The sequence below is a fragment of the Mixophyes fleayi genome, chromosome 5, assembly GCF_038048845.1.
Source record: "Mixophyes fleayi isolate aMixFle1 chromosome 5, aMixFle1.hap1, whole genome shotgun sequence".
NCBI lineage: Eukaryota > Metazoa > Chordata > Amphibia > Anura > Limnodynastidae > Mixophyes > Mixophyes fleayi.
Genome location: NC_134406.1, coordinates 210,523,357 through 210,543,734, shown reverse-complemented (window position 1 = coordinate 210,543,734; position 20,378 = coordinate 210,523,357). Strand labels below are relative to the sequence as shown.

The 20,378-nt window shown below is 38.6% G+C and overlaps 1 protein-coding gene across 2 annotated transcripts in view; it reads right to left on the bottom strand.

Annotated features, from left to right (window-relative positions):
* The window catches only part of ENOSF1 (enolase superfamily member 1), a 56,996-nt gene that overhangs the window by 20,964 nt on the left and 15,654 nt on the right, over positions 1 to 20,378 (bottom strand). For both annotated transcript variants that reach the window (XM_075213382.1, XM_075213383.1), the window contains 7 exons: positions 18,801 to 18,916; positions 7,696 to 7,782; positions 6,671 to 6,697; positions 3,673 to 3,745; positions 3,547 to 3,585; positions 1,837 to 1,919; positions 426 to 460 (listed from right to left, as the gene is read on the bottom strand). In XM_075213382.1, coding sequence (XP_075069483.1) covers positions 426 to 460; positions 1,837 to 1,919; positions 3,547 to 3,585; positions 3,673 to 3,745; positions 6,671 to 6,697; positions 7,696 to 7,782; positions 18,801 to 18,916 — 460 coding nt within the window. The remainder of the gene's footprint in view (positions 1 to 425; positions 461 to 1,836; positions 1,920 to 3,546; positions 3,586 to 3,672; positions 3,746 to 6,670; positions 6,698 to 7,695; positions 7,783 to 18,800; positions 18,917 to 20,378) is intronic.

The following is a 20,378-nucleotide window of genomic DNA, read 5'->3' as shown; positions in this document are numbered from 1 at the left end:
ATTGCAATGTGGCCCTCTATACACAATAAAGTTATACCCATTAGGATGTCTGCTCCAACCCCACTCAGTATTCAGAAGAGCAGAGTACTAATTGCATTAGCTGCAACCTAACACATTATTCCGAATTACATAAACAGACATTTAATCCTCATTATTTTCCAAGTCATAAAACTGCCTGAATAAATCCATTATGAATCCAAGTTTATACTATAACACCATTGTTTTCCACTGGTACAGGACCCTGGGCTGCTAGGCAGTGGCTATAATTATGTCCCTTGTTCTCAGCAAAGCTATCAACCCTGTTCTACACAGCAAGAAAAGCCCCGAGCACAGTACATATATATCAATTCTAGACAGACATTAATAAAAGAGTAAAACATTTGAGTAATGTTGCATGAGACAAAAACAGATTTTTAAGTATTTACCTTGTCCAGCCTTCCTTTAGTGCATCAGTACATAGCTAGAACATAACAATAATTGTTAGAACAATTGCACAAGTAAACAATAAGCAACAATATGACCAGTCCCTCCAACATGACCCAGTCCACCTGGTACAAATACTGAACTTTCATTTAATTTACTATTGCAGTTATCCGTGCTGAATTGATTAACCAATGTATTAAAAACACCTTTCTCATCGATTATTTTATTCCGCCCGGGTGTTATTGAAGTAGGAAGTTCAGAAAGAGATCATTTGGATGGAAGGGGTCATGATGGACCTTCTGAATCATTATTTGAAAAAGTATTATTTATATAAACCATTCTTTAAGCACCCAAATGCCCTTGAGTTTGAGACGTGTGAAATTGTGAAGCACATAACTGAGATCAATTAACAGTAATAAGACATGAACCATATGTACAACTGATGAGGGAAATGTCTTTTGTCAACTTTCTGCCCCCTCCTCCTGACTTTTGGATGTGACTGTCAGCTAACTCCCTTTTTCAGAGTGAGAAAACAATATACACGCTCAACACTTAACCAGTCCTCTGACTCGTGGGTGCCCACGAGCTGTCGCCCCAAACGCTGACAACGCCAAGTAACTGTTATTTGAATAATTTATTTAAATAAATGCTCTCCACATAATAGGTGTAACTTTTCTATGTTTGGGATGTACTGTCTCTATTGTCACTTACTTCAAAGTGTGCTTTAAAGATGGAAGGAAAAAGCTCCAGTGTATATTATGTAAAATGTTACATTGAATAATACAGATGAAAGACCTATAGAATCAGCACAGATTCCTCCTGGAAAAGACAAGCCAGAATCTTCATGTACAGCAGGTGAACGTTTCACAGTGTTCACTATCTAAAAGTGCTTCTCAACATGCTACATTCACATTTTAATGTGCTTGACACAAACCCACTGTGTAATATTATATGCATCATATTGTTGATGTAAGTTTTATTTTAATGTATATTTATTGTTTAATAAAATGTACTTCTTTTAAAGGTAAATATTGTTATTACAAATTAATCATTAAATGTTAGTCTTTCTTCTTCCTGGAGACCTGAGAAAAATGGCTGCATGGAAGAGCCCTTTGTAATATAGGAAACATTGTATTTCACCACTTTAAAATGGCTGCTGAAAGTGTGTGAGCTGGAGGACCAATCAAAAACAGCAATCTCCATGAGTGAGTCTTCTGATTGGTCCTGTCGCTCACACACCTTCCTCCCTCAGCAGTAGCTCACTGCCTTGATTGTCAAAGCCCAAAGAAAAACAGGTATATGGTGCACAGGAAGGAGTAACACTTAACTATTACGTTGCAATACAGCTTTAATCAACTATTGTTAGTGTCCCATTAATGTAGCCTTGGTTGCACCCCTGATATGAACCCAAACCTTTTGCAGCTGTTGGTCTGAGTAGCCCAGCCAGGCACAAGATGTGGTATACGCAGGGTATCCGCACTTTAACATGTGTTCCTCTATAAAGAAATAAAGCACTTCCTGTCATTATACAAAGAACATACAATCCTAATATTAAATATGTTGCAGAATGCACTGTGTCATCATATCTTGCAGCACTGTAATTAATTGTCTTTTCTTTTTTCATAAGAATTAATATAAATAGATAGTATGAGTCGAGCATATTAGAATAAAATTCCCCATTTTTTTTTAAAATGTATATTTTTCAGTCAATGGTTTAATCATGCTGTTTTCACTTGTGCACATAAAGAATATCAATTTTTCCAAAGAACTTTGATACATTCCCCCTGTCCATCTGTGTGTTCACATAGAGCAGTGGTTCCAATCTCTAGTCCTTAAGCCCCCCACCCATCCTACCACAAATAGTTCAGGTTTTAAGGATATCCAATTTTTGAGCACAGGCGATGAATGAAAATCTAGGGGCCCCATATGGAATAAGGAACAAAGCCATTTAAAGGGTGCATATTTGCCTCTGCACAACCCATGCTGCTTATCAAAGGGCGCAGAGGCAATACATTTTGCTTCTAGGGAAAATACTGGTTGTGTTTGCATGTAGCACATAAATAATGGGCAGCTTCATTTTTACATTGCAATTTAGAGTTGCGTTAGGATGCACCCACATCCCAATTCTAAATCTGTCCGCACAATATTAATTTGTGCCCCCCAGTAGTGCAATATGGGTTTGCCAATGTGCAAACCCATATTTTAGCTGTATTTTCTCCTAACTGTAAATAAGGCCCTAGGTCATGAATTAAGTCATCTGTAATCAAACACGCATATTGTTAAAACCTGGACTGATAGTATGGAGACCAGAGCTGGAAACAATGATATAGGGTCAATAAACAAGGTATGTCTGTGGAACATGAGTCATTATGAAAATGTTGACCATAATGTAATCCATAACACAACTGGCAAAGACCAATTGTAAATAAATATAAGTGCTGCATTTCTACTTTGAATATATGGCACATACAGTATATTAAACTGCTGTTTACCAAGTCTATTTCACACTTGTCTTAAATATGTCTAATTTTGCCTTGTCAATTTGATAATATGGGGCAGCATGGTGGCTTCGTGGTTGGCACTTCTGCCTCACAGCACTGGTGTCATGAGTTTGAGTGCCTTATCTGTGTGGAGTTTGTATGTTCTTCCCGTATTTGCGTGTGTTTCCTACGGGTGCTCTGGTTTCCTCCCACACTCCAAAAACATACTGGTAGGTTAATTGGCTGCTATTAAATTGCCCTTACTCTCTCTCGGTCTGTGTGTATGCAAGTTAGGGGATTTATATTGTAAGCTCCAATGGGGCAGGCACTGATGTGAATGAGTTCTCTGTACAGCGTTGCGGAATTAGTGGTGTTATATAAATAAATAGATGATAATGATAATAGCCTTGTAAAATTCATCAGGTTTCACAAGAGACGGTTTCAGTTATTCCAGATGAACACCCAATGCTATGTATTTTTTTCGGTCAGAGGGGTATGAAAGGAGTTTAATAGAGTAGAGCCATTTGCCTGACCACTGAACAACTGGATTTATATAATTGTTAATGAAAGAATAATTATCAGTATTTAAAAACATGCATGAAATACAGACAGCATCAGTCTGATTAATTGAAAGCAATTTTACCTCTTGTTTCTTGTCCTTTTCTTCCCTTTTGAAGAATTTCTGCAAGATAGAGTCAAATTAAAATCTTCTCAGGAGGAGAAAGTTAATGCTTAGGTATTTTATGGCTGAGGTAAGAATGTGACTTACCAATTGCTTCCTCCTCAGTCAATGCATCTGTTATATATCTAAAATCAATGCAGGACACCAACTCTTCTGGAGTCTGCCAGAAAGAATGGATTATAAATTGCTCCTCCACTAGCATGCAATCAGGACTGTGTAAAAATTACTTTAATTTCAAGAAACTAAACTTAAGAAACCATTTATATTTTGAATATAATTTAATCATTTACTAGTAAGTGACTTCTGCGGTGTCATTCATGTTCAGTTTTATTTATTTTGCTCAACTGGTCTGTAAAATAATACAATTATTTTTAATCAACCAACATTCTGGTTTATAAAGATATTCTGTAACATAATCTTATGCAAGTGCATAGATTGAACACACACAACAATTTGTTTCCTACAGTGGGTTTATATTTGATGCAATATTACAGTTATAACTATTCATGTGGTACACAAAAGATCTTAATTAGAGATGTCCACTGACCCCCATGTTTTGGTTTTTTGGTTATGTTTCTGTGTGAGCAATAGCGCTAGATCTCCTGGGGAGGGAGGTACTTTTGGAATCAAAAACTCGCGAGATCAGACAACGCAATGAAGACGTTTTGCCTCAATTCAGATCCGATCTGGCTCGCGAACCTACTCGGATCCCCTAAGTTCGGGTGGGCTCGGTTTTCAGAAAACCGAGCCCGAGCATCTTTAATCTTAATAGAAAAGTTGCTAGATAATAAGCTGCATTGTTAGTAATCAAAGTAATGGTGTATTGTTAAGGTATGTTTGGCCAAAGGCAGTGAGCACTTTATGTACTAGGCAGCTTCATGAGTCTTGTGTATGTGCTAGGTAAAAAGACACTGAACATTTAGGTCACATCACAACAGCATAAGACACTTATAGGAGCCAAATAAGGAGTTTATTCTTAAATCATACAGTTCATTTTTAGGACTCTACAATGAATTATTTCCCATGTCGTATGTACCTGCTAATAAAACGTTACCTGGTAATATTCAAAAATAAAAATGTAGCCTGATAGTTACTTGATGAATTGCTGCATAATCAACATAAAATTTCTTATGATCAAAGTAATTTACAGCATGTTCTTTTACTCGCTTACTGTCTAAGAATTATTTGACTCCTTATGACAATATCCATTTACTGTTGTCCGAGACACAATAGTAAATTATGTTCATTTGCATTATTTTCTGTTTTAGGTAAAATGGTGTTGTAAACCAGAGGTTTGGTTTTGGGCCCCATAGGGGTTTCAGAATCTTTTTTGCGGGTACCCTGGCTGTCAGATATTCAATGTGTTTTATTTGGGATCCCAGGCAAACGGCACACTAAGACTTAGGGATCCAGTTGAGCATCACAGCTGTATGACGTCATGCACCATTAGGATAAGATATGTTCACTTGGAATTTGATTTTAAATAAGTACCCACCATGAGGTCCTCAATGTACACACTCAGGGATTCTTCTCCTCAAAATGTCTAGCTTACTGAGCTCAATGAAATAATGAATGGATACAGAATCCTCTGAGAGCATAGTAAGGATGGTGGTGAATACACAGGCATGGGAGCAGGAATATCAGAGGTCTCAATAAAGACATTGTTAGAGCAATACTGATTTTGAGGCTCTTCACTCACCCACTCTCTCCACTCTCACTTGGTGTACTAAATGAATGCCCACTCCATCCACCACTACCTCAACTGACTTTTCAAAGGATGAGTGCTATACCTCCCCTTGCATGTCATCTACTCCCTACTGCTGTCCCACCACCTAGATGTCCTCTACATTTCACCATTCTTCTACAACCACTAACATAATGGGCACTACTGTCACCATCTACCACAGATCACCAGCCCTTACCCACTTCATCCTATATTAACCACTCCTGAGTGACTCAATCTTTAAATGTTCAATCACTTACAACATTGCCTGCATTACCTCTAGTTTCACTTTCCGGATGCTCACATCTAATGACATCAAATTTCACATGTCCAGTTTTGCTAATTTCATTTACACTCACACACTCTACAGCAGGGGTGTCCAACCTTTTAGCTTCCCTGGGCCACATTGGAAGGCGACAAGCTGTTTTGGGCCGCACATAAAATACACTAGCACTAGATCATCCAAAAAAAACATAGAAAACATTGCTAATGCTCCTTGTTGTTGCTCAGTGCTTCAATGACATGCTAATGGCTGCTGTCAAACATCAAGTGATAATGTTACAACATTTTATGAAGGGCTTCAATACAGCAGTCATTAAGACAGGAAGATAAGGTCCGTGATGCTCCAGGACCAGGTGAGTTTATGCACTGGTCAGCGTCCCTTGAAATAATAATAAAAAAAACAAACAAACAAACCCTTAACTTACCTTTTAATCGGCTTGTTCTCTTCTCTTGTTTTTAACGTTTCACTGCTGCTGATAGTTCGCGCGGGTGACTCCTATGTGCTGTGCTCCGCAATGGATGTCGGACGTGATGACGTCACACCTGACATTCACTGCGAGTGCCGCAAGGAGGAGAAGACCATGGAGGGACCGCGTGACCACAAGGTAAGTATTTTCTTATCTTTTTCTTTTTTACAGGATTTTTTTTTCATTAACAGCGCTGCCCTCTTGCCACAACCAAAACTCCTGCTGGGCCACATTTACAGGCATGCTGGGCCGCATGCGGCCCGCGGGCCGTGGGTTGGACAACCCTGCTCTACAGATACCCAGTCTTGTTACTGGAACTCACAGTCATTCTAGTATCCTATACTGCGACTTCAACAGCACTTGAATTGTGTCACTTGTAAATCACATAATTGATATTAAACTATAGTAAATAATTGACATAGCATTGTCTAGCAAAGTCAATCACTTTGTTACTAAAATGTCTAGAGTTCTGTAACAACAATCCCTAATATGTATTGACATTTAATGCAAATCTTATCATATCAAACTGCAAATTCAATGTTATTTAATTAAAAAAGGAACACAAATATAAATCTACTGTAGACTGATTAATTAAAACTAATGCAAATCTTACCATATCAACTAACATCTTCCAGAGAGGCTAGAAAAAGAATGAAATTAGAATTAGTATAAACACTAAACAAACATGCAACGAAATATATAATTCTTAATTATCATAAAGTAAATATTTTACAGCCACTTTGATTTCCTCCACACTAATTTGTTTGTTTTGAATACAAATTAATAAAGTAAACTTTTTTTATCTCAGGAAGCATTTTATTTAGGTTATTTTTTGGTATATCTGCACTATTGTTTATAAAGTTGCAAATACAAATGATTACCTCTACCGAAAAGTCTCCATGATCTGCTTTCTTTGCTTACAATTATACATATAAAGTATTCTGCACATTAATATATCAGTGTAACACTTAACTTTGCTGGGAATTCAACCTAGGCCTCCCAGTTTACAGATAGCAATATTCATATTGCAGCTACCTGTCCGTTTGAGGGTATTGTTAACACCATCTCTGCTTATTTTCACATATTCCTTTAAATATAACGTACAACATAAAGTAAATAATTAAGTCATACTGCACTGGGAACTTCCTTTATCTGCAGATTTTCAATTATTAACATGAGCAGAAGCTGGCATTTGTAATCTGGCTAAAATAAGGTGACATATCTTAGCATAGATCCCAATGGAAAACGTATCATGAACCATAATAGAATATAGTGCAGAGATAGAATTACCACTGGAGCAGCACATGAGGGAGGAACAAGGATACTCATCCACCCACTACAGAGGCCCCTGCTCTGCCCCTCTGAGCATGCACAAGGGCTAGCACTTGGGCACATACTCAGAAAAGCATAGCAAGGGTCTTTAGTGTGGATTGCTGGGTCCCTACAATTTTTGCTATGGGGCCTGGCGATTGGGTGTTACACTCCTTGTAGGATACTTAGATTAGCAAGCAATGTGTTTAAGATACATTGTCCGTGAGGCACAGGGCAAACTCTGATTTACTCTGCAAGAAGAGCACTGAAAAACATCTATGTTGTCTGTAAAATAATGTTATAGAGAATTGTAGAGAGTTTACATACCTTCCCTTTCTTCTTTGCCCATAAATCCCACACTGCATTAAGAACGGCAGAGGTAGCCAGATGTACTACCCCTTTTTCAGGACCAATCTGAGAAAACAAACAATAATTTTAAACTATGAAGCATAACGCTAGAACTGTGGCTGGCAAGGCAGACTGGTAATACAACAGCTGGAGAGTCACTGTTTGCCTCTGTCTGCATCAAGGTGTGTTCCAGGATTTAACGATCTGAGCTATATGTTATGGGTGATCATCGAGCAGGCAGCATTGCCGGTATTTCAGCTAAGCATCACAGCTCTAGATTATTCACAAACAAGTGAGACCAGAGCTACATATTTCATGGTTGTATCCCAGTACCAGTCGATCTTGGGATAGACCACAATCCTGAAAGAAGTAGTATGTTCTATGACTAGAATAATTACTCAAGCTATGCTGCTATCTTTGTCATTATAAATGAGATAATTATTGACCAAATCATTTTAAGATGGCAGTATACTAAGCAATATAGCCGGTGTGAAAATTGTAAAAATATGTGGCACACTCCTGATTTACCCAGCCACGGGCTCAAAGCAGCACTGGGTAATCCTAACTAGGCCTATATTTAACCAATACCTCATCATAATTTACTAAACCACACCTCTAAATCAAAAAATGGTACGGTCCCATGAAAATCTGAAGTGTTTGATGGGACGTAGATTAAGGAAATCTTCAAAACAATGCTGTTTTACAGAAACCTAAGAAGAGTGTTGGGAAATTGTATTCTAGAACACCTCAAATCTTAGCAAGGAGCCAGATGTAGAAAAAAGGACTAAAGTGCATAAATACTACTGTTATACATGCCAAGTGCACAAATACTAATGTTATACATGTCAAGTGCATACATACTACTGTTATACATGCCAAGTGCACAAATACTACTGTTATACATGCCAAGTGCACAAATACTACTGTTATACATGTCAAGTGCATACATACTACTGTTATACATGCCAAGTGCACAAATACTACTGTTATACATGCCAAGTGCACAAATACTACTGTTATACATGTCAAGTGCATACATACTACTGTTATACATGCCAAGTGCACAAATACTACTGTTATACATGTCAAGTGCATACATACTACTGTTATACATGCCAAGTGCACAAATACTACTGTTATACATGTCAAGTGCATACATACTACTGTTATACATGCCTCTACTGTGTTTCCTTGCTGCAACATGCCCACTCATTGCAATAACTGCAAGGGTTATGGGCCTTACCCAATGTTAAATGCCAGTGATACTGCATGTTCACTTGCAGTAAATGCAGTAAATGGAGCAGACAGTGTTGAAAAAACCGCACTGTCAAATGAAAATACTAGTGGATATGCAGTAATTGTGACCAATGAGTTCCATTACCATAACGGTTTACATGCTTTTACTACCAATACTCAAAACATGTATTATGAAATAAGTTGATATGGTGCCAGACTGGGGATGTTGGTTGAAATATATGCCTTGATTCCTTTGGTGAAGTAATTATATTGTTATTCATCATCATCATCATCATCATTTATTTATATAGCGTCACTAATTATTACAATATCTGTATATCTTTTGTACATAATTAAAAGATTGGAAATGTGTTTAATATCATCCTCCTCGCCTCATAATCCACAATCAATATATCCCCTTCATCATTATTTCCACCCTATCCTCCTCATGATAAGTATCATGCCCCTATCACTTGAATCATTATATTCGTAATAATTAAACTCCACCCTCATGGACATCATTAATCCCCTCATCATTATTAACCCCCATCGTCAGACATCATTAACTCCTCCTTCCTCCGTCATTAACCCCAATCATTAACCCCAGTTCTTAATCATTAACCTCTACATAAATCATGATTAACCATTCCATTCTATATCAATATTAACCCCCTACATTCTGCATTAGTAATCCTCCTTCAGTAATCTGCCATCTTATCCTTTACTCCATCTGTCATTAACCTAATATTTTCTTATTAGGCCTTTTACCTGACCTACTGTACATGCATTAGTTCCCCGCTGAGTACTATCATGCCATCTCTGTTCCCAAGCCCGCTGGATCACTGAGGAACTGTTCTGTCATCAATACCTCTGATCTTTACACTTGGATCATGCGCACAGCATTCTGGGACATCAGTTAGCTGGTGGTGTAGGCTGTCAGCCTTCTCTAAGCACAGTGCTTGGAGGAGGGTAAATGTCCTGATTCATGCAGGGCAAAGTACTCTAGGATTTAGATGCCATGGTCCAATTTCTGGCACCATTGCAACCTGGCACCTGGAGGTGATCCTGATTTACTGCATCATGTGGAGTTTGTATGTTCTCCCCGTGCTTGCGTGGGTTTCCTGTGGGTGCTCTGGTTTCCTCCCACACTCCCAAAAACATACTGGTAGGTTTATTGGCTGCTATCAAATTGACCCTAGTCTGTCTGTCTGTATGTATGTGTGTGTGTTAAGGTATTTAGACTGTAAGCTCCATTGGGGCAGGGACTGATGTGAATGAGTTCTCTGTACAGCGCTGCGGAATTAGTGGCGCTATATAAATAAATGATGATGATCATATCCCATTCATTTCAATTGCATGTGATGTGTTAAATGTCAATTTAAAGTTTTCTATATCTGTACAGAAAAAGAACACAATGGACCACAAACTAAATGCACAAGAATAATAATGAAATAGCTGTTTTATTGGAATACTTTTTAAGAGCTTATCCACAAAACCCTATTGTTATCTCACGTCTTTCATTCTGTCATAAAAATTAAATTAAAAAAAAAATTGTGAAAAGCTGAAAACTATGACATCAGATATTTTTTTCAAATACCAAGAAAACTCAGAAATCAAATTACCTAGAAAACGGCAATACAATAAAATATAAGAAGCTAAATCAACCATGATTTATGATATTTCATGCAATACAGGGAGCTATAAAAAGGTTTTTATTTGCAATTCTATTAAAAGAAATTCTATTTGGCATTTAGGATAATTTTTTTCTATTAGAAACTTTCTATTACATTTATTTAAAGTGAAACCATCATGAAAATGTTTTAGTTTTCTGTACTGTTAAAAATTGATGTGTGTCTTTTATTCTATACTACACAAATTAAACATTGGGAATTTGGAATCTCTGTGGTCCTGATTCAAGTCTGAGCGCATTTTAAAAAAAAGAGCACGGAACTTGAGCGTAGATCCGACTGTATTCAAATCCAAGCATATCTCAAGATACATTTTATAGTTAAATAAAATAACTTAAACAGTATAATAATTTATAAAAATATTTATGAACAAAATATATATATATATTTTACATTATTTACATAAAGATGATTTCAATGCGTACTGTACATTCATTGGGTCTATCTTAGTTGCATACAGTTGTTCTGCAAGAGTAACAGATGCGTATACCTGTAATTTTTAAATTAAAGACTATGTCGTGTCAGTCTTCACTATCAGTCAGCATTTATATGGCTTATGGTAAAAAGCGAAAAGGGAGAGAACAAAATGGATCTTAAAAGGTTGGCAAACGATATGCAGAAACAACCAAATATATATGACTCTTGCCCATACTTGCCTACTCTCCCGGAATGTCTGGGAGATTCCCAAATTTTAGAAAGTAGGCCACCCTCCCTTATCCGGTGGTAGTCATTAACACGAACACCACAACGCCGGCAAAAGCTTACCCGACTTCAGAATTGCAAAGCTCTCAATGACGAAACACTGGTAAGTCCAAAGGTTTGAAGTCCACACCAGCCACAATCGCAAGGTATGAAGAAGCCGGCACCAGAAAGTCACGTGACTTTCCAGGACAATATTATTATTAGGGATGTTAAGGAGTAATGCAAGGAGGCGACAGATTTACAAAGTAGAAGCCTTGCAATAAAATTTTGTACATCCGCCGCCTCCTTGCATTACTTCCTTAACACCCCTAATTATAGTATCGTCCTGGAAAGTCACGTGACTTTCTGCTGCCGGCTTCTTCATTCCTCGCGATTGTGGCTGGTGGCGATATCAAATCTTCAGACTTAGCAGTGTTTCGTAATTGATAACTTTGCAAATTTTGAAGTCAGGTAAACGGTTGTCAGCGTTGTGGTAGTCGAGGTCACGTACCCAACCCCTCTGATCCCGCATCACTTCCTTTGAAGTAAGGCCTTGATGTTAAGCTTTCATGCGTCACACACCCCACACCCGTCACTTATACCTCCCCTCCAAAAGATAGGGAGTAAGTATGCCCCCTACCCCTCCATTATGATAAATGCAAGAAGGCTAAGTGCTTGAAAGCCATTTGAGGAGCCTTAGTTCCAGATTGGAATTCTTTGCCAAAATCAGAGAAGACTAAAAAGGTAATTGATATTTATTATGGAAAACAGTATTTGTAAATATTTATTATAATATATGACAATGTATATTTAATGCCTCCTCTGCAATTTTTATTCACACCTCCTAGTGACTGTATGTAGGGACCCTGCACTAGGATCCAGAGAAGACATATCAGGAATGGTTTGGAGTGGATCTGTGGCCTGCTGCCTTGAGGGGCCAGAGTAAATCATAACTGATAGAATAAGGAATGGAATGGGACAGAGAAACTACCTCGGGGAGAAATTACTTCAGAGCTTGGCTGCATATAAAGAGGGGAAGGAGTCCCCAAGTTCAGAGAGCCACAAGAAGGGAAAGGAGTCCCCATAATAATAAACAAGAGCCCCTGAGATAAAAGGGGGGGTCCCAATAAAGAAACATGGTTGCTGCTATTGCAGTGTGCAGCCAATTAATAGTGGCAGCATTTACAATCTGCCACATAGTGTTAGAAAATCACAAGAATTACAAGTTGATACTGTAGCAAATACAATATGGAGTTTATTGTAGTACACAGGCCCTGAAGTATTACATGAAAGAATCACAGCCAAAAGAAAATGCAGGAATAGAACAGTCTCTGATGTAATGCCTGTGCAGATCCCACAGTTTTCAAGGTAATGCAGGAAATATAAAACAGTCTCTGAGTCAATGCAGGAATATAACAGAGAGTTTCTGAGGCCATGCTGGTCCAGATTTTCACAGTCTTTAAGGCTATGCAGGTATACAACACAAAGCAAAAAAATAGTCTGCAACATATCACTTGACGTACAGTCCTCTCCAATCACATTTTTCCATCGTTATACAAATTCTTTGAAGTAAATGGGACCCGATTGATCTTTGAATGCAACCTACACGCAAAAGTGCATTTTTAAAATGAACACAGAACTTGAGTGTATGTGCGTCCGGATTCAAATCTGAGTGGATCTCAAGATCTGTTTCCATTTGAATCTGGGTATAAGTGCACTCTGTCTAAACAGTACTTGTCATATGTAGACAGACAGAACAGATTGCAGGATATATAAAAATAATATGAAGTCCCACCAGAAAAAAAAGTAATAATAATAAAAGAAATTACCAACTCATAATAAATCATTAATAAAAATATGTGTTTAAATGTTTATTTTTTTATATTAAATACATAAATCAGGATGTTCTTAATTTGAACTGTAAATACAATCCGTTTCTATAGTGTCTCTACTTGCATACAAATTCTAAGCTATTATATGCTAATTCTAGTGGCACTCATATATGTAGTTTTTAAAACAAAGACAATGCTGTGACAATCACCACTATCAGTCAGCACTTACACTTACTTAAGAGAAACCCAGGCCTTGAATCGGCTGCATCTGTGTTGGCAGACCCTCTGTGTACATTGCTTACGTTCATCCGTCCCTTCCTTCTGTCATTCCGCCCTTGAAGTCTTTGGCAGTAGATTAATTTGCGTTCAGATATGAATTACATGCAATTGCGCTCATTGGTGTAATGTCCGTTTCTGAGCATGCACAGAGCTACTTCATGCAAGATATGCAAAGATGAAAGATGAATGAAGCCCACGGTGCCTTGATTTCTGAGTCCATCCAGTTTATATCCATCACAATGGTTGCCAATAGAAATCTCTATTCCTTACTGAAGATGTCGAACGACCATTCCCCTAGGCGCTTTCCACCATGCGAGTCGATAATGGAATACCCAACAATGAACATCAAGCCCACGTTTAGGGTAACTTTCTAGACCGCGCAAAAGCCTCACTGGTTACATATACATAAAGGAAATTTGCTGACTGGTTATTAGTAGTGGCTCTGGTGGTTGTAAATTGAATTTACCATGTAATATTTTCCCTCCTATTGGAGAATACTGGAAAACACTTGAATTGGCAGTGCTGCCGTAGGTATTTACATGAATTGCAATAAACTGGCGCAATATCTATGATAGCCATCAATACAACTGAAAGGAGAGTGCACCTAGAAATGTGAAAATACTGTGGTTGGGGGAATCAAAAATACATTGGTTGATGAAAATACATTAGAAGGAGGTGTTTGGACATAATGTAATGTAACAATGGTATTTGTGGAATTATATTGTGCCTTAGCGGATTATTTTGCTTTGTCAGTGCAGGATGTAGACGGTTTAGCAACTCATCAAAGGTCCTGACATATATCCGAGTAAACTCAAAAATGTATTTCCTCAGCTTTATATACAATAGTTTGAAATGGAATTTGGTCAGTCATTGAGAAAGCAAAGGATATAGCCAATTCTTCCTATTACTCTGCCTTCTGGCTAAAACTCTTCTGTGAATAAAAGAGCTGCCACAGCTATAACCTGAATCATGAGATTGATGGGGATCGCAAACTCCATTTTCTCTCAGTGATGTGACTGGATATTAAGTTGTGGGTAAAAATCTAGCAAGACTCGGTACCAACGTATGTTTAAAAATGCAGTTTAAATGCATTTGTAAACACACATTAAATGTTCCCTCACACTCAAGCCATAAAAACGGCTAAGCTGAGCAGCATTTTAGAACAAAAACAGAACAGTTTATTTAGTTGAACGGGGTGGTAATAAATGAATAGGACACTGGGCTTTGATATCAAATGCATATAAATGTATATTAAATGCATATAAACTCATAATAAATGCATATTAAATGCATACACAAGTGCAATGTGCTTTTTTTTATCTGTCAATAATGTTAATGAAAAAAATATATACTCCTATGTCTACCCCTGTGCATTCGTCTTTCTGCCATTGTGACATTTAAAAATCAAATGTCACATCTGTGTGCAAAAAAGCAATGCTGAGGCTGAGTAACATGATCTTGATGTGTTGGTTGTATTAAACAGGGACTATATCTGTTTACTTTTTTTTTTTTTCTACATTTTTGTCACCAACTTTGTACTGGATTGATGGGTGCAGTGAAATGTTACTTGTAATAGTGATATAGCTTACCTACTTCCTAATGCTAGCTTCTGGCTTATAAGTAATGTCACAGTGACCTGACCAGGCTTCCTTCAAAAGCCTGAGGGAGAATTTCCACTACTGCACTGGAAAACACAGTGAAGGTCATGCACTAAGTAAGCTTGATGCCCACTGAAAATGAGTGCCAGAAGCAGAGTCAGGAAGCCAGGGCTCAAACCAGGAGATATAGACAGACCAAAGGGAAATCCAAAAAGAGAGTCAGGCAAAGCTGGGTCAGAATCCAGAAGGGCAGACAGGATGCTGGAAAGCAAATAGGAGCGCTGAAGCATAGGTAGTAGACCTAGATACTCTGGCACCCTATTGGTGCCAGAGCCAGCTTTAAATAGAGTTGTCCTGTGTATGGTCCTTAGGGTAAAAAGTTCCCATGAAAGTTCTCTGCATTGACCCTTAATGTATTTGTACATAGTAATCATATCTCCTCTTAGATGCCTCTTTTATAAAGTAAACATGCCTAAACTGGCTAACCTTTCCTCATAACTTAATGACTCCATACCCTTTATCAATTTTGTCGCCCCTTCTCTGAACCCTTTCTAGTTCCAAATTATCTTTTTTACAGAGTGGTGCCCAGAACTGTACTGTATATTCAAGATGAGGTCTTACCAACGATTTATACAGTGGCAAAATTACATTATCTTCTCTTGCATCTATGCCCCTTTTTATGCATGCCAATACTTTACTTGCCCTTGTAACTGCTGCTTGACATTGAGCACTATTGCTAAGTCTACTCTTTACAAGCACTCCCAAATCCTTTTCCATTATAGATTCTCCTAAATTAATTCCATTTAATTTATAGATTGCGATCTTGCTTTTGATCCCTAAATGCATAACCTTACATTTATCTATGTTAAACCTCATATTCCATTTGGCCGCCCAATCCTCCAGTTTATTTAAGTCCCTCTGTAGAGAAGCTACATCTTGCTCTGATTTTATTACCTTATAGAGTTTAGTTTCATCTGCAAAAATAGAAACTTTTCTCTCTAAACCATCACCAAGGTCATTAATAAATATATTAAAAAGGAGTGGCCACCGCACGGAACCTCGAGGTAGTCCACTTAAGACTTTTGACCAATTAGAAAATGTTCCATTTATCACAACTCTCTGTTCCCTATTCTCTAACCAGTTTTCGACCCAAGTACAAATGTTGATTCCTAGACCCAGTTCCCTTATTTTGTAATCCAACCTCTTGTGTGGCACTGTATCAAAGGCCTTTGCAAAATCTAAGTAGACCACATCTACTGTGCTGCCCTGGTCTAAGTTCCCACTAACTTCCTCGTAGAAACTTATTAGATTAGTTTGACATGACCTATCCCTCACAAATCCATGTTGATTCCCACTAATAATTTTATTGCGCACCATGTAATCCTGAATACTATCCCTTAAAATACCTTCCAGTAGTTTCCCCACTATTGATGTCAGGCTTGCAGGTCTATAATTCCCTGGTTGTGATCTCGTCCCCTTTTTAAACAATGGCACCACATCTGCTATTCGCCAATCCCTTGGTACTGAGCCTGATGAGATTGAATCTCTGAAAATTAAGAATAGCGGTCTAGCTATTTCTGAGTTTAGCTCCATAAGGACCCTTGGGTGTATGTCATCTGGACCCGGAGTTTTATTTATCTTAATATTCTTCAGTCGCCTTTGGACTTCTTCCTGACAACCAAGTATTAATTAATAGTATGGTTTCATTTCCATTTTTATGTATTAGTCCTACCATTTGTTAAGGTTAACACATTCATGGCGCCCCTTCACGTTCTACATCAAGCTAATGTGTTGTAGGTAAAAAATTATTTGTCCTTAATTTAAATCCAGCTCCTTTCACCCCCCACCCCCCACACCATTGTTTATGTTCCCATGTTTTCGAAACTCAGCTCCACTTGGCTTTTTAAAAGGGTCACAGCAATCTTTGTTCCCAATTTTGTTATCATTAAAATCAGAACTGTATAGCAGAACAGAGGCATAAACGAGCACTACTTTAGGGTGAACACGTGAAGGGGGAGGGGGGCTGTCCCGTCTCTGCCTGTCACCATCTTTGTCTCTATTACTCGTTTATCCTTAAGTGCCCGCCCAAGGGTGAATCATTGTCTTCAGCCTTTACCATGGGAATACGCCAAGATGAAAACCTTACTACATTTTTGTTTTAGGTTTTCTCTTTTACTTTGGAAAACAACGATTCTCCCTGTCACATGTTTGCACACCTCCAAAAATATTGCCCCCCCCTCCCCAAAAGCACTGTGCCCTAGGCTGCAGCCTATTCAGCCTATTGGATAATCAGGCCCTGGACCCAATGTTGTAGGTCATCCTTTTATAGAGGAAATCAGCTCAGTCTAGAGCTGGGGCTGGTTGACGATTTGGGGAAAGGGGGTTCACACTGCATATTTTTAAAATATATATTTTTAATGACACAGTGCACTGTGTATGGAAGTGCCCTGGTGTAAATCAGTGCATTTGTGTTAGTGGAGGCACACAACAGGCCCAAAACTGTATTTGCATTGTAGAGCAGCCATTTTGCTCTTTGTAAATGACCTCCTCTGTTCATATTGAATCCTATTCATTTCTGCTCAGATATCATCATTATCTATTTATATAGCGCCACTAATTCCGCAGCGCTGTATATAGAACTCACTCACATCAGTCCCTGCCCACTGGAGCTTACATTCTAAATTACCTAACATACACACGCACGCACAGACAATATGATAGCGGCCGATTAACCTACTAGTATGTTATGTGGGAGGACACCGGAGCACCTGGAGGAAACCCACGCAAACACGAGGAGAACATACAAACTCCAGACAGATAAGGTCATGGTCGGGAATTGACCCCAGTGCTATGAGGCAGAAATCCTAACCACTAAGCAGGGCCGGATTAACCCAAGGTCTAACTGGGCTACAGCCCAGGGGCCTCGGACATCCAGGGGGCCCTTGACAGTGCTCAGCGGCATTATTGATCAATGCTGCTGAGCACTGTCACTGTAGTCCTTCTGAGGTGCTCAGTGATCTCCTTACTGAGGAGATCTCGTGAGTCTCACTCTCACAAGATCTCCTCAGTAAGGAGCATACAGCGGAAGGACTACAGTGACAGGAGGAGAACAGAAAAAGGTAAGTGCTTGGGGAAGGGTGGCGGGCGGATCTCGGGGTGGGGGGGGGCTCATGGGGGAATGATGGCCCCCTTAGCCCAGGGGCCTTCATTCCCCTAATCCGGCCCTGCCACTAAGCCACTGTGCTATCCAGGCATATTTCTGAAGCTAACACCCTGGTTCTAATGCCAGTAGCAGTTGAAATACACCACTTCCACGATTTTGGCAATATATTTATTTACTTTTGGTCAGGTTACAGTGCAGCCGTTGTGATCATAGCATGTTGTTTAGCAGTGTACAAACAATCAATGAACTAATCTAGGGCACTGCTAGTAATTTACTATACAGAAACTCTTTTAGACACTCCTTTCACTGCCTAATAAAAAAAAAAAAACTAATTTAGATGTTGGGGAGCCAGGGAGATAAAGATAGTTCCTAAGGTCATAATGAGAGATGATTGAATATGCAGCAAATGATAATTCTGCGCAAATGATATTTCTCAGTGGAAATGGCCGTTTTTGGAGAAGTGCAAACTTTGGCAATGCAATCGTCAAGTTTGAGTTTTGTTTCATTAACCTTTGGGATCCTCTTTAAGGCCAAATGTGGAATGAGCCAACTGTGTAATGGTATCATTTTGAAAATGCTCATCTTGGTCATAAAGAGTTAGTCATACCCATCGGAGTTGTCCATCGCTTGTAAGTTGCCTGTAGAATGCTCTGAAATTGGTAACAATATCTTCAAGAGTTCTTCCCACCACGAGTCTTGAGAGAGCTTTCACAGCACATACCACTTCAAAAACAATATGATTAATTAGACAATTAGTTCGTTATTACTGACTAAAATATTTTTCAGTAACATTATAAAAGCTATAAACAATGGTTGCTTTGTGACAATGATATATTTTATAGACATTATATTTTATAGATTTCTCTGTGCCTATGAGATTAGGATTGTATGACTACTGCTCTGCAACTGTAATCTTTCACCAATGGAGTATAAGTAAAAGGTTACTCAAAGGTCCTCATTCCCACAGAGAACTGTCTGAGTTTCAATAATATCAAACAAGTAATTAGAGTACAGATAAAGACACAAAGTAACATTTGTAAGCTACAGATAACAGGGCTGTGCTGACAAGTAGGTAAGAGAGAGAGAAATTACAGCCCCCTGTCTACATTGTAAACATTGGCTGTCACTTTTCTGTGAGAAGTACAAGAGCCATCTCTCTAATTAATGAAAAGCAAATTGGGATTGGTGGCAGGGTCCACTGTGTTGATTTTTTTAGCACTTCATTATTACTTACACTGTGTTTGCACACTGTGTTTTCTCTCATATCTAGAGAAATTAGTTAATGTCACCGGACTCTGGCAGCCTTCCTTTGTCCATTGCACAAGGGGTTCCCTGCACAAAGCCAGCAGGTGACTGTGACCACCAAATGGTGGTCTGTATTTAAAGTGGTGGCCATAATTGGGATGTGTTTTTTATAGCGGTCCTAAAAATTGTGGCTTGTATTCAGGGGCGGATCTAGAATTTTGTTTTAGGGGGGGGGGGGCCCTTTTAACAATTAAGAATGGCTGCAGATATGTGCAGGTCTGTGCTGGCAGAGACAGACATGCAGAGTGTATGGTGCCTGGCTGCTCTGATTTAACACACAATCAGAGTAACTAGACAGGATTCTTTGCTGTCTCAATCCCCGCCACTGGATCCGCCAGTGCTTGTTCTGTATATCTGCCATTAAAATTTACTTTGTTTTCTATTTTTAGTAGGTTTTAAATTTGAACACCAACTTTTATTTCACACCTTCAGTGCTGCTCTTCTTGTGTTCTTTGTTTTCTATGCTTACCACCAGAATGGGGCCTGTTTTGTACACTAGTCAGCCTAAAGATGTTCTGCTTTGTACACAGTAGTCACCAAAATAAGCTCTTTTTTTTATACTAGCCATCAAAATGTGTTCTGCTGTGTATACGCATAATAATAAGTTGACCCTGTAGATGGAGAGCATATCTGTGTGGATTTTAGGCGTGACGTTAGCAGTCCCAGGGTGTGGTTGAATCTGTCTCAGATTCTTAATCAGGTAATGTATTGAATCAGACACTGATAATGTATGAAGGCAGGTCAATTTTTAGACTTTCCAATTTACAAAGAAAGCATTAGAAGAGTTACACATTGTGCATTGTGACGGATTTTTGTTTCAAATGACACTTTTTTACAGTTCATGTTAGTAGTCACTTCCCCTTTTATCTGAGAGTGTACT